The sequence below is a fragment of the Dipodomys merriami genome, unplaced genomic scaffold (genome assembly GCF_024711535.1).
Source record: "Dipodomys merriami isolate MVZ:Mamm:240054 unplaced genomic scaffold, mDipMer1.0.p SCAF_4, whole genome shotgun sequence".
In the NCBI taxonomy this organism is placed as follows: Eukaryota; Metazoa; Chordata; class Mammalia; order Rodentia; family Heteromyidae; genus Dipodomys; species Dipodomys merriami.
Window position 1 is genome coordinate 65,777,920 of NW_027205603.1, and position 27,213 is coordinate 65,805,132.

The 27,213-nt window shown below is 40.9% G+C and overlaps 1 protein-coding gene across 12 annotated transcripts in view; it reads right to left on the bottom strand.

Moving 5' to 3' along the window:
* Ncald (neurocalcin delta) overlaps positions 1-27,213 on the bottom strand; it is a 373,688-nt gene that overhangs the window by 14,174 nt on the left and 332,301 nt on the right. For all 12 annotated transcript variants that reach the window (XM_069991164.1, XM_069991157.1, XM_069991161.1 and 9 more), the window contains one exon: positions 6,826-7,222. In XM_069991164.1, the coding sequence (XP_069847265.1) occupies positions 6,826-7,203 (378 nt within the window). In that variant the 5' untranslated portion in view covers positions 7,204-7,222. The remainder of the gene's footprint in view (positions 1-6,825; positions 7,223-27,213) is intronic.

Sequence of the window (27,213 nt, forward strand, 5' to 3'; positions counted from 1 at the left end):
ATGAGCCTAGAAGTTTTAGCTTATTCCCAGATAGCCTTGTGGGAAAGATAGCAGGGGGAAAAAGGAGAAAAAAAGAGTCTTCGAGTCAGGAGTATCCCTTCCATCATTTCCACCAATGGGGAGATTTTATTGGGTTATCTCCCTTTTCTTTGTGAACATACACTTCACAACTGGATAAACTAAATTGAACACTTAGTGGAAGATTCTACCTATCACAGCACTCTGTTGATTGAATTGGAAATGAACTTCACTTTTATTTAAAAGAAAGTTGAGCTTGGAGACTCAAGAATGGGACATTGTGACCAAGGAGATGGGAAAGAAGTAGAAAAATGTCAAAAGTCTAGAGATACTGCCTTTGTCCAAGTCACCTATTCCCATGTATCCATTCTTTCTTTGGCTTCCTCTTCCTCTTTGCTTCGAGTATAGCTGATCAATTTTTGCCTCCGCCTATAATTTTCATTCCACCATAAGGCTAATGCAATACAGTATGCATATGCCTGACCAATGACAGTCCAATCACTAAAACCTTAACTTTTAAAGGTTCCTGGTTGGTTACTTTCTGACAGAGGTAAATGTACTTCTATTTTACACTTTCTATACTTTTACCTGGGAGTGAAGTAGTTACATTCACAGAGGATTCCTCTCCTGTCTCCTAAAGTCCCAGAGGGTATTTAAGCATTCATGGTAGAATCAGCGGTGCCACTCTGTTGCTTAGCCCTTTGCTCCAACACCACCTGTGTGTGACAGTACAGGGATTCAGACCTGCCCTTAGCTGGAATGAGGACCAAGGATCTATTTAGGGTAGGAAAGATTCTCTTTCTTGCAGCGATGGCCTGATTGTGGTATCCATAGACAGCAGAGAATCTAGCAGAAGGTAGGGTAAGGCTAGGGTTGTTATCTGGCTTAAGACACCTGAAGATGATTTAGATGTATAATAAAACATTGAGACTAAATGATATTCCCAAAGTGGTCACTCAAAATAAATATGAGAGTAAAAAGGTTCATTTAAGGCTCTAAAAATAAATTTGCATATGGTTTTGCTTGTTTATTCAAATGTTGCTATAGCATCAATTTTCTTTAAAACGGGCTACCCTACACTTTGGCATAGCTGGTACACTGAAAAATGGACATACAAAGATGTCCTGGTCTGAATGCCTGGAACTTGTGAGTATGTTACCTTACATAGGAAAAGAGACTGTGCAGGTGTGATTGAATTAAGGCTATTGGGATGAGGGGATTCTCCTCCTACACTACCCAGATCATTTTGATATAATCACAAGATATATATATATATAAGTGGAAGAGAGATACAAAGTAAGATGACAGAGGAATGGTACCATGATGGACCCAGTCTACCACTGTGGACTTGGAAGGTGGATGAAGAGGTCCACACATGAAGGCTGAGGCAGCTTGCAGAAGGTAAGGAAAGGCATTGTCCCTAAGAAACTCCAGAAGAAACACAGCCAACACCACACCTTCCATTTACCCAGTGAAATCGAGTTTAGACTTTAGACTTCCAGAACCGTAAGGTAATTTCTGTTGAGTCACTAAGTTTGAGATACTTTGTTCTACCAGGCACAGGAAATTAATACAGTGTATTTCATTAGGGTCTTTCCTACCAATATTATAAAAGACAAAAGAGTTGCGGCTTGTTACCCCAAAGAATATCTTGTAGATACCCCAATTAAACCACAGAAAATGACATCTGAGAAAAACAATTAGAAAATCCATGAGTTGGAAACTCCATTCATTGTCAAGCCTAATTATAAACTTAATTTCCCACCACACCTTGGCCAGTTATTAGTGTTTGTAGATAAAAACCATGACTTTTCATTTTTTGTTAAGTTCTTTGAATTTCTGAGTCTTGAAGGGATGGGGATTCAGCCAAGATTTTATATAGCAACACTTGTTATGAAGCTCCAAGTGTTACATTAATAGAAACTTGGTTTGTTTATGGTTCTCCTAAACCATGATTTCCCTCTACCTCAGCACTTCCAGATGCATCTTTCTCAAGTTCCTAAACGAAATTTAACAGACAGTGACTTCTTTGAAGCAAAGGACTGTTTTCCTAATGGTGCAGATCAGCTGGAACAAAGGCAGGAGGATCCCCACAAAGGCGGAGAGCTTCTAGTGACAGGGACAAAGCAGAGAGTGTGCGCTTTCAGAGGAGGAAACAAAAGATAAAGAATAGAATGGGAAGCTCAATAAGATCCTATAGTGAATTCCTAGTCATCCAAAATAATTGAAAACAGGGAGATTAGCATAAGAATGTGACAGAATTCATAAATCTCCAGTAAGAGAATAGAATAGTGAAGCCCTTAATGTGAAAATGATTTGAAATTTAACATAATCTCTTTGATGATTTGAAGTCTTCAGGGTGCTGCAGCATTTCCTACAATCATAAATATTAATCATCAAGGTGTGGCACTGGAGAAAACAGGAAACTGGAGTCTTCTATTGTCAGACTTCTTTAAAGCCACCAGTATACAGACATTCCTTAGGAAGTTGTGTATCTTTAGAGTTAAGCCATGGAAACCCACTAGGGGTCTGCAAATGGACAAAGGTAGTGTCAATTTTGTGATCACTTTTCATATTTTCTATACTGAACATGGTTGAATCACTCAAACCTGAGCAAGTGTCTGCTAGCACTTTCTGGATCTTTTTCTAAAGCATTTTCAATGAAACTCATGGAAAATGTCTCTAGCAACAAAAGTGCAACTTCTAGCAAAATAACTTGAGCATCGTGTTTGTTTTATTTGTTTTTTGGGATGCCAGGACTGCTCTACAGATCAGACAGAATTAAACTTAAAGAATGGACATTAAACCAGGCACTGGTGGCTCACTAACTGGCATCCTAGTTACTCAGGAGGCTAAGATCTAAGGAGTGTGGCTCAAAGACAGCTTAGACAAGGAAGTCTGTGATACTCTTATCTCCAATTAATAACCGGCCCCCCAAAAAAATTCCAGAAGTGGAACTGTGGCTCAAGTGGACAAACATCAGCCTTGAGCAAAACTAAAGCTCAGGGGGAGTGCCCAGGTCTTGACTCCAAGCCCCAGGATAGCACAAAAATAAAAAGGGCTTCATTTAAAAAGGAAGGAAGGAAGGAAGGAAGGAAGGAAGGAAGGAAGGAAGGAAGGAAGGAAGGAAGGAAGGAAGGAAGGAAGGAAGAGAGGGAGGGAGAGAGGGAGGGAGAGAGGGAGGGAGGGAAAGAAAGAAAGAAAGAAAGAAAGAAAGAAAGAAAGAAAGAAAGAAAGAAAGAAAGAAAGAAAGAAAGAAAGACCAGCAAATTACTCTTGATGTCCTTTTTTCCTGATCCTAGCATCTGCCAACTGAACTTCCTGCTAACTAAACTTCCTCATCATTCTTTCTTTCTTTTTTTTTTTTTTTTGGGTCCGGTCGTGGGGCCTGAACTCTGGGCCTGGGCGCTGTCCCTCAGCTCTTCAGCTCAAGGCTAGCGCTCTACCACTTGAGCCACAGCACCACTTCTGGCTTTTTTTTCTTTTTGCTTATGTGGTGCCGAGGAATCGAACCCAGGGCCTCAGGCATGCAAGGCAAGTGCTCTACCACTGAGCCACCTTCCCAGCCCCTTCCACATCATTCTTTAGCTATAGATATGGAAACAACTTTTTTGGGTCTCAAAGTTGGCCTGGCCAACAGTCCACTTGTCATGGAAGCTGCCATAGAAGATCGGCCTATGCCCCTCTGATTCTTTTCAAATGAAAAGGAACCAAAATCATTTAGGAGGGGAATAAGAGAATAAACAGAGGAGGAAAGAGTAAAAGTAAAAATAAAAATTGAAAGGCCCAAACTCAAAACTAAAACAGTACCAAGAAGTAAAGACTGAAAAGTTACCATCTTCTTTTAACTGTTCATATTCTGCAAACTTTGTTAAATAAAGAGACAGAAAATTAAAGGGAATGTGTGGTTAGTGAAAATCCTGAAACTTAGAACTATTGTCCTTATGTTTTGAGTAATCCATATCTCTATTTGTTTAACTAATAATGAGACCCATCTAGGTTAAGTTTTGAGTAATAAACTCACCCCAAATTCAATGTCTCTAGTGAGTGATTAAGAGTTGTTGACTAGGTGTTCAGAGAGAAATTCAACTGAGATTCCCCTGACCAACAGGACCTACCATTTTGAGTCTACTTCAGTCCCATAGTAAGTATTTCCTGAATATGAGAGGCAGATGTTTCTCCCATTCCTCTGTTTCCATTCTTTATCCATTTTATGAACATAAATCCTTGCTAATGTTTTTAAAAAGTGAAAATCAGCCAGGTGCTTGTGGCTCACCCCCTGTAATCTTAGCTATTAAGGAAGCTGAGATCTAAAGATCATGATTCAAAGCTAGCCTGGGAAAGAAGTCCATGAGACTCTTATCTCCAATTAACCACCAAAAAGTAGAGCTGTGGCTCAAGAGGCAGAGTGCCAGCCTTGAGTGAAAAAGCTAAGGGACAGGGGGCTGGGAAGGTAGCTCAGTGGTAGAACACTTGCCTGCATGCATGAGGCCCTAGGTTCAATTCTTCAGCACCACATAAGCAAAAAGAAAAAAGCTGGAAGTGGCGCTGTAGAGTGCTAGCCTTGAGCTGAAGAGCTGAGGGACAGCGCCCAGGCCCAGAGTTCAAGCCCCAGACCAGACCCTCCCCCCCCCCCCCCCGCCAAAAAAAAAAAAAAAAAAAAAAGCTAAGGGACAGCACCTAGGCCCTGAATCCAAGCTCTAGACCTTGCATCTTAAAAAAAAAAAGTGAAAATGGCAAGATAAAATGCATGGAAATGGGTGCAGAAAAGATGCTGAAAATGATCATCAGCAGTTGTCTTTGTGGGTATAGTAGATCTGTGGCTAATGTTCCCTTTCACCTTTTATATTCTTCTATGCCGCGGACCGGCTCTGTGGGGACAACGGAGGACACTAGAGGAGGAACTGGAATAGGTGGGGAGATGGCAAACAGACAACTCACACTTCTACTGCTTATATTTTCACAGTAGATATTATATATTATTACATACTTGTCCTTGAGTGAGGACAAGATCTAAGATCTACATCACTCAGGGATTAATTAACATACTTTTTTTTTTTAGATTGTTACGGCTGTAGGTGAAGGAAAACCCACTGATGGCCCAGTCAAAGAAAGAGAAGCATTTGGAAATAGAGTTCCAGATGAGGAAGGTTCATTTGATATCCCTGTTCTTTCATCCTTGCAATGTTATCCTTCTAGCTAACCATGTAGGTCCTGCTCCCCAGGCCTGCTCCTAGGGCCCTGCCACGAGTCAGGGCTGTAGAGCTCCTTTAGCTCTGTCCCCAGTTCCCATCACCACGTTCCCTCAGCTCTATTCATTTATTTGTAAGAAAGTCTCTCTCTTCTTTGTCCTGACAGAAGTTGAGCCCTTTTTGTCTCCTTGCATTACATTCTCCTTCTTATCTAGCTCCTCACCATTCTCCCAGGGATTACAGCACTACCTCATCAAAGGTCTGCTGAGATGTTCTGGGACATTCACCCAGATGTCCTGGGATGAGTGTGACACCTGAGCTGAGCCTTCCAGGAAGCTAGATGTCCATTTTCTTGGTCCTGCTTTTTGTTTCCAGATGTTTTTCTACTGTGTCTTACCCATCTTCCAAGGAGTGAGGACTGGCAGCCCATACTGTCTGTGCCATTTGCCTAGACCTTCTTGGGTCCTGTGTCTGTCCCTGAGTCATATTTACTGCGGATCAAGCTGTCATTGCCATGACCCTAGCTCTTTACCCGGAGTCCCAACTTCCTCAAAGTTTTCTAGGGTTCCATAAGGAAAATGCAGCCAGCCCTAAAATTTCCTGTTCCCTTCAAAGAACCTAGTCTTAGTGTTTGACCTGGGGAAGCCAGGTAGATATCTCTGTAAAAAACGATAGTATCTTCATTATATCCCTGTTTGAAGAGATAGAATCTAGAGTCCAGAGTCTGCTCTTAGAAAGTTATTAAGCTGTGAAGTAATGATGATGGTGTTGACTTTTCTTTTTTCCATGGCTGGCACTGTTCTAAGCACTTCACATGGCAAATCACAAACAAAATAACCCTATGACATGGGTAGGTAGTGCTGAGAGTTCTATATTTTACAAACGAGGACACTGTTCATGTGAAATAGCTTGGCTAGAGCCAGAAGTAGTGATGGAAAGATGCAGGATTTGAGCTTGATCATTAACACAATGAATGTGGAAGAAGTAGACCCCAGGCTCTAGCTCCACACAAGTCATTGCAGTGAATCAATGGAGGACTGGATGCAATAAAGATGGCCAACTGCCAGGCGCCAGTGGCTCATGCCTGTAATCCTAGCTACTCAGGAGGCTGAGATCTGAGGATTGAGGTTCAAAGCCAGCTCGGGCAAGGAAGTCCATGAGACTCTTATCTCCAATTAACTACCAGAAAACTGGAAGTAGTGCTGTAGCTCAACTGGTAGAACATTAGCCTTGAGCTGAAGAGCTCAGGGACAACATCCAGGCACAGAGTTCAAGCCCCAGGACTGACAATAAATAAATAACTAAATAAGTAAATATGGCCAACTAAAGAACAAATGTCTACTGGAAGTGGGGTGGGGGCGTTTACCCCAAAGCAGCAGATGATTCATAACAGGCAAGAACATGGGCCCAGTGTTGCCAGAGTTCCTGAGTTTTTAAGAGACACTAACTATTGTGGATTTTAATTGTCAGTCTCCCTGCATTGAACTAAGTGGGCCAAATATATCACCCTGGTGACCCAGCCACTTGTAATCGCTTTCCTCTGTTTGCGTATGCATCTTTCCATTCTTCCTTGTGACACACACTCTTCTCCTTCTAAAGGGTGAGGGCTACCTACCTGCACAATCTCCAGCATCTCTGCCTTGCTGATGTAGCCATTTCCATCCAGGTCATACATGCTGAAGGCCCATTTCAGCTTCTGCTCCAACTTCCCCCTCGATGTTACACTCAGAGCTATGATGAATTCTCTAAAGTCTATTGTCCCATCTCCATTTGCATCGAAGGTGCGGAAGACATGCTCTGCAAATTTGGAAGCATCCCCATAAGGGAAAAAGTTCCCGTATATTTTCTTAAACTCTTCCATTGACAAATGTCCACTGGGGCAGTCTCTCAAGAAGCCTTTGTACCATTCCTGGATCTCGTGCTCTGTAAAGTCTGTGCTTTCCAACAAGTCCTGCATGACCTCCGGGCGCAGCTTGCTGTTCTGTTTCCCCATCCTGATGGCAAGAATTTAACTGCAGACAGAAAAGAAAGCACGTATAATTTTCAGAGCTGCTCTCTGTTCCTTGGGAAAAAGAAAAAAACAAACAAACTCTGTGATAGTCCAATAGCATTATCTAGGTTTTGCAACATTTCAGTAAGCCAAACAAAACAATGGGAAGATGAGCCAGCCAAAGCTATAGAGAAAAGATATCACTGGCCAGAGCCAACCAGACAGCAAAAGATAATAGATCAATGGCTAGGAGAGAGTTAATCACTTTGTTCTGGTTTATCAGTTAGCAAGAGGTTGAGTCTGGCTTTAAGAAGGCTGAGGTTGCCGGCTGCTGATGGTGCATGCCTGTAATCCGAACTATTCAGGAAGCTGAGATCTGATGCTCATGGTTCAAAGTGAACCCAGGCAGATGAATATGAGAGACTCATATCTCCAAGCAACCAGCAAAAAGTTGGAAGGGGAGGTGTAGCTCAAGTGATAGAGTACCATCCTTGAGCAAAAGAGTCAAGCCCTGAGTTCAAGTCTCACTACTAGCATGTGCATGCTTGTGTACATATGCTTGCACACACACACACACACACACACACACACACACACACACACACACACACACACACACACACACACACACACACACACATACACACATACAAGAAGGTTGAGGTTCTAATACCAAATCCTAGCAGGAAGAATTAAAGAAGAGGAGGAAGAAGACTAAAAGGGAGAACTTAGTATATTTTCTTGCTAGACTATTTTCATGTGAAGTACACAATGGGTACCACTTGGATAATATAAACAGAGACACAAAGAAGGAAAATAGAAACAAGCCTAACATACCACAAAACACTTCTGAAATAGTTCAGTTACTTAAATCCAGAGTGAATTACTGCCCACTTTGGCTTTAGATGGTTTAGATGATGCTTCATAAAGTTGTTTACCTCCTACAATGGTGGCTTATGAAACTAACTTTCCCTATTAAATTCTAAACAACTTCATATTTGTTTTTACTGGAAGAGTAGTACATGTCCAAAGTAAAAGAGTAAAACAACAAAGGGATGCACTTAGTTTATACATAACCCTTAGAGATAAACTTTGCTAACATTTTGATGAGTGTCCTTTGTGTGTATGTATACTTCTTTAACCATGCTACTAACAAACATTCCCCAATTTTACTATTTTTCAACTTCATGATGGTGTGACAATAACATGCACTCAGTAGAATGCTGCTTTTAAGTTTTGATCATTTCCTAGGCTAGTGATATTTGGTCTAATATTCTTTCTCTACTCTGGACAGCAGCAGTGACTTCCAGCTGTCAGTCATACCATAAAATGGAGGAGAAAGCAGACACTAAACTATGTGCTAGACTGCACAGGATTCTATGTATTTAATTGCAACCTTCATGCCTTTATCAGGACACAACCCCTTTGTAAGCTGAAGACTATTTGTTTGTGTGTTTTAAGATCCACCCCGACACTTTTGGTTGGTCATGGGGCTTGGACTCAGGGCCTGGGCACTGTCCCTGAGCTCTTCAGCTCAAGGCTAGCACTCTACCATTTTGAGCCACAGTGCAACTTCTGGTTTTCTGGTGGTTAATTGGAGATAAGAGTCTCATGGACTTTCCTGCCCTGGCTGGCTTTGAACCAAGATCCTCAGATCTCAGCCTCCTGAAGAGCTAGGATTACAAGCATGAGCCATGAGCACCTGGCTAAAATCTTTCCATTTTTGAAAATAAGAGCACACACCTTCTTGTTCCCTGTTTCCTTAAGCCAGCATGGAGGGAGACAGCTGTAAATACCATCTTCCCATCCACAAAGCCAGTCCTGCTGAGGAAGAACAGGAGGAGGTGACACCTGACTTTGAGCACAGTTCTGAAATCTTAGAACTGAGTGTGATAGAGGCAAATTTCTTCTCATAACAGAGACTCTGCACGTTGCCTTTTTCTTTTATTGGAAACAAAACAAAACAAAAAGTGAGGCTTAAAAAATGATAGGCTATCTGAAAGACATCCCGATGGCCTTTTAATCCGGATTGCAGGGTCTGTGCATTGGAAGATATATTCATTTTCATCGGTCTCTCTCCTGCTGCACAGTCAGCCCTAGGCACACAGACACATTTGTATCTCCAGGGCCATCACAGGGTGGTGTCTGGTGAACTAATGAAGGAAGGAGCATTAAGTGAGAAGAAACCACTGGTAGACAGGAAGATAATCACAATATGCAAATATAGAACAGTCTTTTGGGGAGAGGAGGCTGTGCCCCAGGAGGAAGTCCTGGCTTTCAGCATGCTAATTGTCACGCTAGCTTTCAGACAGTTAAAATTTGGTCTTAGGAAATGGAGAGAGGAGTGATGGGTGAATGCAGTCGAAATATTCAATGTGCATATGCGAAGCTGGAGATGGGTGGGCTGGAAGAGAGTGGGGGGGACATGGAAGGGGTGATATCAATTGAGATATACTGTATCCAAAAACTGACATGTTGAACTGAAACTGCTTTGTACAGCTATTAAAGACAATTTAGAGCTGGACACCGGTGGCTCACACCTGTCATCCTGTCTACCAGGAGGCTGAGATTTGAGGATCACAGTTCCAAGCCAGCCCCGGGGAAGAAAGTCCTTGTGAGAATCTTACCTCTAATTAACTACTCAAAAACCAGAAGTGGAACTGTGGCTCAAAGTGGTGGAGAACTAGCCTTGAGCAAAAGAGCTCAGGGACAGCTCCCAGGCCCTGAGGTCAAGCCCCACCATCTACTGGAAAACAAAAATGAAAACTATAATTTAAATTTGAAAAGAACTGGTCTTAGAAACACTCAGAGTACCATCTGTATGGTGGTCTCACTGAAAAGAAATTCTTATAGGGCTGTTTTTGCACCTCACATGGCCTATTTCATTTGTAACATATATAGATCAGGAAACTGGAGCGAAACCTCATGAATTACTGAATCATTTGGCTTAAAGAAATAAACCAGAATCTATTCTTCCTATCTAATTGGAACAGTCATGGTCTTATTTCTAGGGGAATCTAAACAAGCTGACTTGTTATTCCGAGTTAGGAACTGGAGTTCGACGTTGGTCATGATTTTTCTCAGAGGCAGATATCCTCTGAAGGGCAGGAAGAATAAACATCTTGTCCTACAATGGGCAACTGGCATGACCAAAAGTCCAGGGGAACCCCCCAGCAAACTCCTCTATACAAGAGCAAAATTAAACTACAAATCCAAATGGAGCGTAGAATAGAATTTATAAACTAAGCATTGAAATAACATTCATTTCCCTTTTGTGTTCTGGTACATTTTTTTGGAAGAAAATAAAACTGAAGAGGCTGGTTTGTGTATAAGAATTTTCAAAACTGTCATTTAGTTGCTAAGTTGGCAATTTGCCCTAGGCAAGAATTCAGAAACATGAGGTAATACATAATACATGAGCTTACAGAGCTCCAAAAACACTTTATGGAATTTACGAGTGATTTCAGGTTTTCCTTTTGGGAAGTTCTTTAAACTATAGTTCTTTGGGGGTGGTGCTCAGTCAACTTTCCATTATTACAATTTCATTATATGCAAATCACCTGTATCTGGCCTTGGGGCATAGAATATTGTTATTCTGATATTTCAGTCTACTTTAAAGAATGATTTGCTCCCAAGCACGATTTCTTCAAACTTCACCTAAGTTCCTTTCCCAACATTTAACAAGCACTTCTCTCATTTATTAGCTATTTTGCACTAGAAGCAAATTGGACACATTTTGGCTATGTCTCCCACTGATTTGTGTGCTGCTATTTTTCAGTAAACAGTAATTAAACCACATTTACAAAATCATTAGCACAGAAAGGCTGGAACACAAACAAGGCAGAAGAGCACAGAATAAGTTGTTTTGGAAGTGTTTGCAATTTAGTCCAGAATTTATTTCAGTAGATAACTACAAATACTTTACCAAGAAGGATGATTGCACTTGAGAACACCATCTGCAACTGGTTAGACTACACAACTCTCCCCAGTGGCTCACGCCTGTAATCCTAGCTACTCAGGAGGCTGAGGCCTAAGGAGCATAGTTCCAAGCCAGCCTGGGCAGAAAAAGTTTGGTGAAATCTTACCACCAATAAACCACCAAAAAGCTGGAAATGGAGCTATGGCTAAGTGGTAGAGCACCAATATTGAGAGAAAAATCTAAGGGGCACCCTGAATTCAAGTCCTAGCACTCTCTCTGTCTCTGTCTCTGTCTCTCTCTGTCTCTGTCTCTCTGTCTGTCTCTCTCTCTCTCTCTCTCTCTCTCGCTCTCTTACACACACACACACACACACACACACACACACACACACACACACACACACACACACACACACACACACACACACACACACACACACACACACACACACACACACACACACACACGTCTCCAGGAATGTGCCACAAAGTTTTGCTCCTTGGATGTAAGAAGAGGAATGCCTGACAATACTGTTATCTTTTTGAAACTATATATTTTTGCCTGCTTGAGTTATGGATGCCAGAGAATAACAATGTATTACTTAGAAGTCAAAAGTTGTACATTAAAACCAGGTGCTGGTGGCTCACACGTGTAATCCTAGCTACTCAGGAGGTTGAGATCTTTGGATTTCAGTTTGAAGCCAGCTGGGTAGAAAACTCCCTGTGAGACTCTTATTAACCACTCAAAATCTGGAAGTGGTGCTGTGGCTTAAGTGGTAGAGAACTAACCTTGAGCACAAAGAGGCTCAGGGACAGCACCCAAGTTCCAAGAGTTCAAGCCCCACAACTGACAAAAATAAAAAAGTAAATCAGGTGAAACATACTATCCTTCCTTTTTTTTCTTGTAGTACTGAGATTCGAACTAAGGGCCTCCTTCTATTTGCTAGGCAACTCTACTACTTGAATCATGCCCCCAACTCTTTTGCTTTTCATTGTTTTTCAGATGGTATCTGGCTAACCTTGTCCTGGCTGATCTCCTGAGTAGCTGAGAATACAGGGCACTCCATCATGCCTTGCCCTCTCAAATCCTTTCCAGTACTCCATCCCCTCATTAAAAACATTGATTTGTGAACCTAATGGGGAATGCTAAGGACATAAATTTAAAAACATTTGAGCTCAAAGCCTGTCTCTGTTGTTAACTAGCTGGTGAGTAAGTCACTTAATTTTGGGGGTGTTTCCCACTTTTCTCATCTGTAAAAGGAACTGGACACTATGAGCACATATCTCATGGCAACCAAATGGGATGATCATATGTGCAAAATGCCCACTATGGAGTTAGGGCTAGACTCAGTAAATGAAGGCAGCATGTTATCTTTGGTTATTGCTGTGGTTTGGATGTGGTTTGATCCCCCAAAGACTCATGTGTTGGAAGCTTGTCTCTGGTGAGGCTCCTGGTATTAGCCACAAAGAGTTGAAGCCTAGTGGCTTCAAGGCTGTGAGGACTCCATTCATGAATGAAGACACCTGTCTGAGGCAGGTGTCATAAGACTAGGATTAGATTAATTCCCCGGAGAGTGGGCTGTTCTAAAAGATCCTGTCTGGCTCCTTGTTTCTTTCTCCATGTCCTGCTCTGTGATATCTCTCCATGCCCATGTGTTCCGGCCATGGTGCCCTTTGCTATATTATGATACCTGAAGTCCTTACCAGTCACAAAAATAGGGCCACTTTGCCATAAGCTTTCAATCTAGAAAACTGTGAGCTAAAGGAAACATATTTCTTTGCCATATAAAGTGTTCAGCAGCAGGAATTTTGTTATGGCAAACTAAAATAGTCTAAGATAATGGTCCTTCACATATTATTCTACTGAACCTTCACAGCCGCTCTATGGACGTGGGAGGTTAGGCTTTCTCCAGTTTGTAAGAAAATAAATGAAAACTCAAAGCGATGAAGTAGCATCTCCCAAATCATACAGCTTGTGAATTAGAAGGCCACGTTGTGACCTTGGGTTGCTGCTTGGCTATCTACTGGGTTTTCCCTGTGTTCTACGATGAACAAAGCATAGGCAGAAAACAAGACAACAGCTTCATAAGGCAAGAGAGAAGAGACAATCTTCTCCCCTTAATGGCTTCATTCCCAAATGGGCATGACATGTCTATCAGGATTGAGGCTTGACTCAAGGTTCTAAGACTCATCGTGGAATAAACAGACAAAACTCCCTTTTCTCCTAGAACATTCAGTCCAGTGACAAGAGACATATAAAAAATAAAATAAGAATAGCTTGGTGCTGGTTGCTCAAGCCTGTAATACTCAGGAGGCTGAGATCTAAGGATAATGGTTCAAAGCAAGCCAAAGCAGGAAAGTCTATGAATAGACTCTTATCTCCAATTAATCACCAACCTCCCTCCCCCCCGACCAAACAAACAAACAAACAAACAAAAACAAAACCCAGAAGCAGAGCTGTGGCTCAAGTAATAGAGCACTAGCCTCAAGCTGAAAAAGTTTAGGGATAATGACCAAGCCCTGAGTTCAAGCCCAGGATCAGCCCCCCCCCCCAAAAAAGCAAAATGTTAGATGGACATGGGCTATAGAGAAGGATAAAGAAGAGAAGAGTTTGGGGGACAGCTGGGGTGATTGCATGTTGGGGGCAAAATAAGGAAGAAAAGGGCAGAAAATGCATACTACAACTGGAATAAATTTTTTGCACAACTTAGTGGAGATTGGCATCACTTGTCAGATGCATTGTATTAAAATATGAAGTCAACTTTCCATTTAAAAAGAAAAATAAAGAATAGCAATGAAAAATAATGACTCCATGAAAAGAAAAAACAATCAGTGAAGAACCTTCTGGAATGCATGCATTCCCTTCTTTAGGTTTTATATCTGCAGAGGGAAAGATCTGCAGATTGCATTTCTGTGATTCCTCACTAGGTTTTGGAAACCCTGTGACTTCATCCCTCAGAGCCAGAATTATATTTTCCAAAGAAAGTCCATAATTTACCCTGGACAGACTAAATTCAGGGAGAAAGTCTCAAGGCTAGCTTCCCCAAAGTCTCCTAAAATGGAATTCACAAGGTGCTAGCACAGAGCTAGCAGTCCCCAAAAGAAACCAGGTTGATTCAAACATTTGCCTTATTTGGGGCACAGAACCCAACCACTAAGAGTTGTTGTGAATTATATGTGTAAATTATGAAAACACAACTAGAAAATGCTTCCTAAAAATAAAAAGGGAAATTATAAAAGCTATGGACAAAGGGAAACAAGTATTCAGTGCTTAGCACCATGCCTGCAGATAGCTAGTGAGTGGGTGGGGCAAAACCAGTAAGCACCTGTCATTGACTAATCAGTGATTTATGGTTATTGAAAAGCATTTTCTTCTGCCATGGCCCCTTCACTCCACCCATGGTGGGGTGCTTTGGCTCATGTACACAGCTCTCCTTACTGGACACAACTGTGCATATTCTCTGGAGGATACAGATTATCCACGAAAGAAACTCCTGCTGTAGGAACCATCAGTTTCTAGCCAGGACTACATCACTTCTACTAACCAGGCCAAGAGAAGGGGGGAAAAAAATCACACAGTGTTTTGTAACCTAATTCTACATCTCAGTACAGAAGCTTGAGTCTTTACTATCGTGTTACCTAAGGGACTACCTTATTTGCCTTGTGAGTTTGCCTTCTATGGGCTCAAAGCTGCTAGAATAATACTAACTGTGGATAAGGGAAGGTGAAATGTCTTTTACAAAGCAGAAATTAGTAAGCACCCAAAGATCAGTTAGAGAAAATAGAAAGAGCAAGAGGAAGGAAGGAAGCAAGCAAGAGCAGGAGAGAAGGAAGGAAGAAGGAGTAGAATTGGGAAGATAAATGTCAGGGTGGAAAGAAAGATAAAATGACAGGTTTAAGGACAGAGGTCGGATCATTTGCATGGGGCTTGAACTCAGGGCCTGGGCAATATCTTTGAGCTCTTTTTTTGCACAAGGCTAGCACTACTACTTGAAGCCACAGCATCGCTTGCGGTTTTCTGGTGGTTAATTGGAGATAAGAGTCTCACAGACTTTGCTCCCTAGGCTAGCTTCAGACTGTGATCCCCAGATCTCAGCCTCCTGAGGAGTAGCTAGGATTATAGGCATGAGCCACGGGCACCTAGCATGAATTTTTAAGTGTGATATTATAGCACAGTAAGGTAACTATATAACAATTTATTGTGTGTTTCAAAGTAACTAGAATAAAGTCTGAAGCTTCCCACCACATAGAAATGATTAAAATTTAGGAGATGAAAATTTGAATTATCTCAACTGAATCATTACACATTGTATGTATGTATATTATATTGTACTCATAAATATATACAAATCCCATATCCCAATAAAAGGAAAATAGACTTTGATTAACCCAAACAAACGCTATAGGAAGCTCAGTTAAATCTGAATTTCAGATAAACAACTACAGATTGTTTTTTAACAAACTTACAAGAATTATTTGTTGTTTATTTGAAAGTCACATTGAGTGGAGTGTCCTCTCTGTCTATATGTTAGCTCTAGTAACTCACAACTTGTCACAGCATTTCCTCCTTCAGTTGTCCTTGTGTTGATGGCTAAAAAGCAGGCCATGCTAATATATCTTGGCAGTCTGAGGATTCCATTTGTGTCAGAATTATATTTATCTACACCATAGCCAGGGGAGGCCAACCCTACATCTGGAGTTGGGAATGAGACTTCTCCCTCCTTCTAGCTCAATGCCTCTCATTCCCATCTAATCTCATAGCAGTAACACATCTCTTCTAATAAAGAGTCTAATTCTAGTGTTTGATGTTTGACTATTGAAAGCTTTTTATTTGTGGATGTGCTGGTCTTAGGCTTGAACTCATGGCCTGGGCATTTTTTTTTGGCTCAAGGCTAGTGCCCTGCCACTTGAACCACAGCTTCACTTTTGCTTTTTGGTGGTTAATTGGAGATATAAAACCCATGGACTTTTCTGCTGGGGCTGGCTTCAAACCATGCCCCCAAATCTAATTCTCCTGAGTAACTAGGATGACAGGTGTGAGCCACCAGTGCCCAGCTACTGGTAACTTTTAAGTCTTATTTCTTTAGCTTTTCTCATGTGGGCTAGTGGAAACAAAGGTTCTGTCCTTGGCCTTCTGGGAGATTCAAAACAGGTAAGTCTCTATCCATCTATCCATTTATACACACTGTTTTACCACCAGCCAGCCCTAAGCCATTGCCCTTTCTCTCTTCTCAAGCTATTTTCAGACTAGCCTGGGAGGTGTCTTGCCCTCTCCGGGAAAGCTTCGCTGTATAAATAACAAGTTTGCTTACTCATCCTTGGTGTATATTTGTATGGTGTGTAAGTTTTGATATTGGGACTAAATTTTGGTTGGCAGTGTGCCCTAGTTCTGAAGGATGGTTACAACACCTCTTGATTTCCCTCCTTACTCCATTCACATTTTAGCAACCAAACTACAGAGGCCAGAGGGTAAGGGAATTTCTATTTTGTATTCCTATGATATATACTGAGCATAGTGCTATAAGTGTGTGTACATATACATCAGGTGCTGTAAAAGCATCTTGGTCAATGGTGGCCCCGATATATGAGGGTAGCCCTATAAGATTCTATAGCAACACCGCAGCCATTGTGTTTGTGCAGGGAAAGATAGAAAATAAACACAGCAAAACTGATAGTATTACAGAAGTGCATTCTGTGATGCCCATACAACAAGGACATTGCCTAACAAAGCATTTTTCAGAACATACTCTGAGAAATGAGGGTTAAAAGCTGGTTCCACCAAAACAGGAAGGCTGTTCCCATGCTGTCCAAATTACACAGGTGGGTTGAATCTTGCAACACCTCAACTGTAATCTGTGTTCTGTGCTTATGCACTGAGAGTGTCTGTTAGTTTCAACTGGGACTTGCATCAGCAGAAGAAAGTCTTAAGACAGTCACCAAAGCAAGAAGTAGCTCCAACTCTCCAACCACAACCCATCTGCCTTCCCTCTTGCTATTTCAACAAAGAACAAGATTGAAAATGCAGAGGTGGAGATGATCTCACTACACCGGATGGCATTTGCACACCCTACAAGTGCAGAGTTAAATTATGCAACTTCTAAAATACTATCAGTTTTATTGTGTTTATTATCTATCTTCCCCTACACAAATGGAGGCTTTACAAGGTCACAGACTTAGGGCTGTTTCGTTTATTACATAACCCTGCTGCTTACAACAAGGCTAAGTATATAATAGTTGTTCTATAACAATCTTGAGCTAAGAGGTGGAGATGTGGCTCAAATTGTAGTGGAGTGCTTACCTAGCAAGCAAGAGTTCAAAACTTTAAAACTCTTGTTGATTGACTGAATTATTAAACTTCAACCTGTTCCCAACTGTAAATTCCCCTTGTCTCACTATATAGTTTAAAAAAGATTAAAGTAGCCAAGTGCCAGTGGCTCATGCCTGTACTCTTAGCTACTCAGGAGCTTGAGATTGAGGACCATCATGGAGACTGAGTTCAAGTCCCTCTATTGGCACATGTGCATGCATACACACACACACATACACACATACACACACACACACACACACACACACACACACACACACACAGAGTTAAAAACAGAAGCCACTACTTTTACAATCACACACAGCTTATCTTTTAAACCTACTCCAGTTAAAATCCAATCCTGTTACTTCTGAACTCAAAGCACATGCAAAGCAGTATGCCAGCTGTCCAAGACCACAATAGAAACAAAAGCATATGTTTCTTTCTTTCATATATTTTTCAGCAGATCCTTGAAATACTATGAGAAAAGAAAAGGCAAAAGTACATTTATATTAAATAAACAAATGGAGGGTAAAGACTTAAGGGTTCACCCAAGACTTTATACCTAAGGTCCCATGATGGAAGTAGAGCATGGATTTCAGAGCTCCTTGCAGTTAGCACGGTGTGTCATAGGAGAGGGCAGAACAGATTCAGGATGGCATTGTGTTTGTAGATAGGGATCTGTGCATGTGAGTAAGGAAAGGTCTTCCCGTTTATCTTTGATGCTCCAATTATCTTTTTCACTTCTTTTTAGGAAAATATGAAAACAGAAGCTTCAAGTTGGGCACTGGTGGCTCATACTTGTGATCTTAGCTACTCAGGAGGCTGAGATCTAAGGATCATGGCTCAAAGCTGGCTCAAGTAGACAAATCCATGAGACTCTTATCTCCAATTACCTAGCAAATAGCTGGAAGCAGAGGTGTGGCTCAAGTGGTAGAGAGCCAGCCTTGAGTGAAAAAGCCAAGTAAGAACATGAGGCCTTGAGTTCAAGTCCTATTATTGGCACAAAAACAGACATTCACAGCATGATTAAAATGCAACCAATGGAAGTTCCCTATCACCTGTAAAAGACAAGTTCCTGCATGATGAGGCCAAAACACTTATTTTTTTAGTCTGCCTCTGTGGGCCAAGGTAGGTGTATTCATATATCCTCCTGCACACCTGCCCCACCCCTTCCTACCAGAAACCACTGAAGGCTTTTCTTACTGGTCTTAAATTCTAATAAGAGTGGCTCACTTTTAGTAAGTGAGCTACTGATATCAAACAGTAATCAAACAGCATTACAGAGAGCCTATGGAATCAATGCAAAAAGGAAGTAACTTCCGACGTTTCTAAACCAGTTCAAGGAAGTTTTGTAGAGTCTTTCTGGGATAGCACTACTGAGCTAGTACTACCTGGTGCAATATCAGGTAGAGCCAGTACCTGGCCAAGAAGAAGCATCCTGAAGTCTGTGTATCTACACTTATACAATGACCCACTTCAAAACACTCCCACAGCTAGACCTGGAAATGAATCAACCTCATTAGAGGCAAGTGTAAAGAAAGTTGCTTTTGGCTTTTGTTTTTTTAAGTGAACCCTGTTTGTTTGTTTGTTTTTTTATTGTCAAGGTGATGTACAGAGGGGTTACAGTTACATAAGTAAGGTAATAAGTACATTTCTTGTCAAACTTGTTACCCCTTCCTCCATTTTTCTCCCATTTCCCGCCCCTCAATCCTCCCCCTCCCCAGTTGTATAAATCATTTCCAACATGTTGTCTTGTATCGCTGTTGCATTGGTTCCCTTCTTGTCCTTTGTCTCTCCATTCTATTGCTCCCTTTCCCTTCCCTAAGTCAAATAAATGTATATACAATACCCAGGGTACCAAAATCAAATATAGTGATGACAGAGGATATCCCAAAGGGGGAAGAACATACAAAAGAAACAAAAAAATCATATAATACATTAAAAACAACAATAACAAAGAAAAACCCCTTGTGTCCATGTCTTGGAGTTCATTTCACTTAGCATCATCTTATATGGTCATATGTACATAGCTATTGAGCTATTCTGCTCATCTGCTAAGATTATCCTAGATGTATACTAATTATTGCACATAAGGGAAACTATGGGACCTATGTTTCTTTGAGACTGGCTTATTTCACTTAATATGATTTTTTCCAAGTCTTTCCATTTCCTTGCAAATGGGGTGGTGTCATTCTTTCTGATGGAAGCATAGAATTCCATTGAGTATATATTCCACATTTTCTTGACCCATTCTTCTACTGAAGGCATCTGAGTTGGTTCCATATCTTAGCTATGGTGAATAATGCTGCGATAAACATAGTTATGCTGGTAGCTTAGAAAGCCCATGTATTGGGGGAAGATCTTAACTAGCCATACAACAGACTAGGGCCTCATATCTAAAATACACTTAGAACTCAAACAATTAAATCCCCCCCAACAAATTCTTAAACCCCATTAATAAGTGGGCTAAGACTTCTCTGAAGAGGAAATAAGAATAGCCAATAGACACATGAAGGAATGCTCAACTTCTCTGGCCATGAAAGAAATGTAAATCAAAACAACATTGAGATTCCACTCCCCCCACCCCCAGTTAGAATGGCTATAATCAATAAATCTAGTAACAACAGATGTTGGAGGGGATGTGGCCAAAAGGGAAGACTATTACACTGTTGGTGGAAGTATAAAGTTGTTCACTCTGGAAAGCAGTATGGAGAATCCTCAAAAAACTAAACATAGAGCTCCCCTATGACCCTTTTGGCTTTTGGCTTTTTACAGATTAATTCAACTTCTGGTTCTTTAATCTTAATCTTGCAGTATTGAAGGGTTTCTGGGTACACAGCTTAGTTGTTATGATGTCAGCAAATCAAGCCCATGTAGAACTACAGAGATGAACCAGAGGGGCCATTTAAGAGATGTATTTGTCATGTCCAATAGTAAACACCTTAATTAGACAAAGTACACTCACAATACATATGCAGAATGCTTGGTAAGAAATGTATGCATTATCCTGCCCATGTAATTGTAGCCCCTCTGTACAGTATGTTCTCAAATAAAATAAAATTAAATTAAAAAGAAATACATATGCAGAAGCAAATAGAACCATGATACAAATGGTCAGAACTGACCACCTCAATTTTAGTTCTTCATGGATGATAGATGTGGGTTCAAATAATTGCAGTTAAAAAAAAAAGTAAAAACCGGGGCTGGGAAGTGGCTCAGTGGTAGAGTGCTTGCCTTGCATGCATGAGGCCCTGGGTTCGAGTCCTCAACACCACATAAGCAAAAAGAAAAAAGCCAGAAGTGGCGCTGTGGTTCAAGTGGTAGAGCGCTAGCCTTGAGCTGAAGAGCCGAGGGACAGTTCCCAGGCCCAGAGTTCAGGCCCCATGACTGGACCCAAAAGAAAAAAAAAAGTAAAAACCCAAACAAAATCTGGAATTCATAGAAACAATTTTGAGGGAGAAAGTAAAAAAAAAGAAGAGTAGTATATTATATTGAACTATTCCCATTTGAAAAATGGTGAAGATAAATTGTCCAGTATTACTTCTTCCTTTCATCAAGGGATTATGATGTACAACATGTACAAAATGATACAGAACATTATTCAAGGTCCCTGAGTGAATTTCTTGCTCTTTTAAGAGCAGTACTTTCCATTATGACAAAATTAGGCAAAACAGATTTGGTTATTTTCACAGAGAAAGTGTTGATAAAAGAACATACAAGGGGCTGGGAAGATGGCTCAGTGGTAGAGTGCTTTCCTTGCATGCATGGGGCCCTGGGTTTGATTCCTCAGCACCACATAAGCAAAAAGAAAAAAAAGCCAGAAGTGGCACTGTGGCTCAAGTCGTAGAGTGCTATCCTTGAGCTGAAGAGCTGAAGGACAGTGCCCAGGCCCAGAGTTCAGGCCCCACGACCGGACTCCCCCCCTCGCCCCGTAAAAAAAAAGAACATACAAGTACAGAAAAATACTAGAATTAATATGTCACTGATCAAAACTGAGTTGGATCTGTTTTGTTTTCAAATTAATAGTCCTCCTATGTCAGTTTCCTTATGCTGTGATTATAGGAGTGCATACCCATGTTCAACTAAGCATCCATGTTTTTAAATATTAAAGGGAGTAAACTAATATTTTAATAGTAGTTAAAATTGATCTTTATCTTTTCTTCATTAGAGTATGAAGATTTTAAAGAGGATTCACAGGATGTTGCCTGGAACTTATAGCAGGTTCAAAGGATGACATAGAATGACAAATTAAAGGTATTTGACCAACTGGTAGACTAGACAGACAATTGCTCACCATAAAAGCCATTGCCTTTCTATTGGAAGAACATAAACTAGTTAAGGCTATAAGACACCAAACATTGAAACTATAGTGAAGGCAAGAGTTGCCTTTGTGTGGAATTATTTAAAAATATGAAGGTGGTTTGAAGATCAACTGGAGACAGGAAGTGCATACAGGAGATGCTGACAGGTGAGCATAAAGAGAAAGGATGCTTTCCTCTTTAGCTCCTTCAGTCACTTGTTCCACAGACTCCTTCCTATCAGCCTGACCCATCAGTGACACTACATATCTTGAGATATTTTCATTAGTTACAGGAGCCAGAAGAAACAATCTCTTCATGGATTTATGAGGACAGATAATATCAGGACCAAATTATAAAAGTGCCTGGCAAATGAAGCATACAGTCAGGCTCTGGATATAGCTGCTCATGACCAAGTGTTGTGTGAAGGAAGTGAAGATCCCTAACACGGGTGCCAGAGGACATCTTGAAGTCATGGTGCATCCTGGGAAAGCACAGAGATAGTTTTGAGTATGTGTCCTCATTTAACCCCTGGGCAAAGGTGGAAAAACACTAAAATGCAAAGAGCATATATGGCTTTGACTTGGAGGCAGTGCCCATGTGACTTTCAAGGAGAATATAATGTGTTGCTGGTAGGAATAAAAGACAGATGGAGACTCGGTTCCTTGCCATAACTCTACCTCTGATGCCCCTTTCTCCATTCTTGAACTCTGGACAGGCCTACGGCACAGTGCACACGGAGTGAAGCTGGGAAGCTGGCCAGTAGGGAGCATTAATATCCCTAGATAGTAATTTCAGTTCAGCCTTCATAGTATCTTTCACCTCCACCTCCTCCCAGAGCTTCTTTAAATTGAAGCATTTTAAACATCTCCCTTCCCCCAGAGAACGGTGGCTTTACATTTGCCAACAAAGATTCCCTTGAGTGACTTTCATAATCAACAAGGCAGTGAAAGTAACCAAGAAGTTTCAATTGCGGTCTGCAAGATAGACAGCTGGCAAACCGTTGACTTTTTTTCTTTCTTTCTCCTTTTCTTTCTTTTCTTTTTTCCCTTCCCCTTTCCCTTTCCTTTCATTTCCCTTTTCCCTTTTCTCTTTCCTTTCCTTTTCTTTCCCTTTTCTTTTCTTTTCCTTTCTCTTCCCCTTTTCCTTCCCCTTTATTCCCCCTTCCCTTTTCTTTTCTCTTTTCCTTTCCTATTCTCTTCCCTTTTCTCCTCTCTTTTTGCTTTGCTTTTTTACTTGCCTTGTTTTGGTGCTGGAGCTAGAACCCAGGGCATCTTGGACACTTCATAACTGTAGCCACCCACTCAGCCTTCACGTTTTGATTAAAAGTTTTTCCCTGTCAAGGCTTAAAAATCTTAGACTCTTATATTGCCACTTTTGGCTTCATCCCTGCCAACATTTGCTATTGTTAGTTTCCTTGATAATGACCATTCTAACTGGGGTAAGGTAGAATCTCAGTGTTTTCTTTGAGTTGTATGTCCTTTATGGCCAGAGATGTCGAACATTTCTTCATGTGTCTATTGGCCATTTTTACTTCCTTTTTTGAGAAGTCTCTCTTACAGTTCTTTGCCCATTAATTAATTGTTGTTTCTGTGAGGGTTTATTTTTGGAGGGGTTAATTTTTTGAGCTCTAAGTGTATTCAGAATATTAGGCCCTTATCCTATATATAGGTAGTAAAAATCTTCTCCCATTCTGTGGGCTGTATTTTTAGCTTGTTGGCTATGTCCTTTGCTGTACAGAAACTTTCAAGTTTAATGCAATCCCATTTAACAAGTCTTTTCTTTGATTTCTTATATTTCTGTATCTTTACCTAGAAAGCATGATGGAGGTTTCTGGAAAATTAAACATAGAACTACCTTATAACCCAGCAATTCTACTCCTGGGTATTTATCCACTAGAACACAAAAAGCTACAACCATGTTCATTGTAGTACTATTCACCATAGCCAAGATATGGAATCAGCCCAGATGCCCCTCAATGAACAAATGGATCAAGAAAATGTGGTATATATATATATATATATATATATATATATATATATATATATGTATGTATATATATATATATGTATATATATATACACACACACACACACATATATATATATATATATACAATAGGTTTTTTACTCATCCATTAGAAAGAATGATATTGTACTATTCATAAGGAAATGGAAACACTCAGAAAAACTTAAGCCAGACCCAGATAAACAAAGGATGCATGGTTTCTCTCATTTGTGGTAGCAAGAATTTGCCTATAAATCTATACATAAACACATTGGGTGGTATGCAAGTGGTTACAAATGAATTAACTGAAGTATAATAGACTCTATGGAGAGCTCAAATAGTATAATTTTTTAGAAAGACTAAGTCAAAGCCTAACAAAATAAGTACCAGCAAATGGTACTTGCAAGAGGATGATTAGGGCCAAGGGGAGAGGGATGAAGGGGAAAGGAGGGAGAAGGCAATAAAGAATTCATTGCATATATCACAAAATTAAGAAAATTAAGGGAAGGGGTGGGTCGAAGGGGTATGTGTGTGGAAATGTTGAAGGGATAATACACATCAAGATTCATTGTATACATAAACCACTTTGTTAAATGGCAAATTCAATACATATCCTACAAAATCAAGAAAAGTGAGGGAAGGGGTGGCTTGGGAGGGTTGGATAAGAATGTTGTAAGGGATTAAATTGATCAAGACACTGTATTCATTAACTGCTTTGTTGAGTGGCCAAAAAAATCTTAGATTCTGCACTTCAGGTAGGCCAGGGATCCTGTTCTCTATTAAGTTTATCTGCAAATTATCTTCATTGACCAGGTCAAGCTTAGGGTAAGTACATATTAGAAGTTCCACTAACCATGTGTCCCCATAGGTATCAGCAGGCAGTTATTCTTGGCAGGGAAAATGACATAGTACTGTAATATCCTGGGTTGGGTGTGAGTGGGTGCCCTAGGCTTAGGAAGCTGGGCCCTCCAGCTACCTGGAAGGTCAGGGATCCATATACCTCCTTCACAGCTCCCCAGTGGGTCTCAGAGCAGGATGCTAAGTCTTCACTGGAACAACCAAAATCTAAATTAAACTAAACGAATACATCTAGTGAAAAGAAATGAGAAAAACCTCCCAAATCTTCCACTGATTCACAATAACTTCACTGCTTTTTTATGGTGCTGTGGGGGGCAGTCCTGGGGCTTGAACTTAAGGCTTGAGTGCTCTCTCTAAGCTGTCTTGCTCAAAGCTAGTGTTCTACCACTAAGCCAAAGCTCCACATCTGGCTTTCTGGTGGTTAATTGGAGATAAAAATCTCACAGACTTTTCTACCTGGACTGGCTTCAAACCTTTATGCTCAGATCTTAGCCTCCAGAGTAGCCAGGATTATTGACATGAGCCACCAGATCCCAGCTTCCATGGCTTTTCTTTAAATGATAGATTCATGCCACCACTTTAGCATGCCATCTCTCCTCAACATACACTGAAGCTGGGACTTGTGGAGCTCAGTTTTGCTTAATGAGTGGCAGTTTCAATGATGTGGAAATGGGCTTTGAAATTAGTGACTAAAGCTAAAGTGAAGTAAAATCAGTTAACTGATATATTCTTTTCCTCTCCTAAGTTCATACAAACTGTACAAGGTTTTCTTGGCACCTACAAAATGAATCATACTGAAACAAGGAACACAACATTGCATTCTCTCTAAGCAATGCAGAAAGGCTAGGGTTAGTTAGAAGCATTTACAGATAGCCTCCATTGAAGGCATTCATTTGTAAAATTGTAAAAATTGTAAAATAATATCCCAGTGCAGAATGCCTATAAATCTATTCTTTCCTTGCTATTAAGTATCGTCACAACCACCTGCTGCGTGATTCCTTTCTACCTCATTCCAGAGCCCCCTCAGGTGCCCAGGCCTAATGGTCACTCCCTGCATTACTGTTCATATGCCTGGCAATACACTTGATGCTTTTTGCACACAAGCTCACATTGAATCCCTGTACCAAACCTATGAAAAAAGAATAGCTCACTCCATGTCACAGGAAAAGGCATTAAAGTTTTGGTAGATGAAGTAGTATCTCCAAGATTTGGTAAATATTAAATGGCAGGGCCACATGTGAATCCAGGCACACCGGGTTCTAACTCCCTGCTCTGATCATTATCTTTTGTCACACAAAGAATGGCACTGGGTCATGAGAACAGCATCCAATGTATGTGATATTGTACATTTTAACCAAGAACACTCATACCTAATGTCTTATTTAAACCTCTACAATTATACTGTGCCTGGAGAAGAAAAGATATTCTCCCAGGACTTAGGTCTCCAGTGAAAAGTTATAGTTCAAAAATACTGACTTTCAGGAGGCTTTTTGGAAGGTAAGGAAAGAACATGGCAGAATCCTGATGTCAGTCTTATGTCTTCTCCTGCTTCCCTTTAGACCCAGATAGTTCTAAAGCCAATGCTGGCTATTACCTCCCTCTGCCAAGAATTGGTGCGGGAAGGCAGGAACACTAGTGTGAGTCAGTGAATCAGCGTATGAGGGCTGCTAGAGGCCTTGGAACAGGTTTTCCTTGCCAATAAGATGGAAAGGAGGATGAAAAAAAAGCCATCTGCAGATGACTGTGGTAGCTGAAACTGCTGGGAATCATTTGGGGAGCATAAAATCTTAAGATGAAGTAGGACTGAGGACATGAGAAAAGAGGTATAAAATCTTTGTGGTGTTACTGAGTCAACTGGGGGAATCTCCCAAACTTCAGTTGGCTTAGAGCATACCTGTGGCAAGCCTCAGCTGGAATGTCTGCTCACTTCTGCCAGAAAGAATCCCAGCAGGGACATCGTGGAAATAACCACCATTACTCATCCACAGATCATCGCCTCCCCGGCCTGCATGCCCAGGTTCCCTCTGCACTCCCAGCCCAGGAAATGACTATTGTATCCTCATCGCTGTATGAGAAAGGTCCTCTTGTTCCATAGTTCAGACCTTCTTTCTCTGATGACATAAGTGCCCATCTCAGAAAAGATTCCAGAGTTCAAGGATGGCTGTGCCACCTTCTTTCGTGTGTACTTTCATGGCTTATAAAACCAACAGAGAAGGAGCTGGGCACTGGTGGTTCACACCTGTAATCCTAGCTACTCAGGAGACTCAGATTGTAGTTGGAGGCCAGTCTGGGCAGGAAAGTCCATGAGACTCTTATCTCCAATAAACTACAAAAAAAAAAAGGCAGAAGTGGAGCTGTGGCTCAAGTGGTAGAATGCTGGCCTTGAGCAAAAAAGCTAAAGGACAGCGTCCAGGCCCTCAATTCAAGTCCTAGGACCAGCACCAAAAAAAGTAAAAGACAACTAGTAAAGGAAAGAAGTTAATGTTAAGTCAGTGTATACTTCTGTAAGATATAAAGATTCAAGGTACTTTAGGTATAGTCATCCCAAGTCCACTATAGGATTCATCAAGACTATTAATCACAGGATCCCAAATGGAGCAGACAGCCAGGAGCAAGGTTACC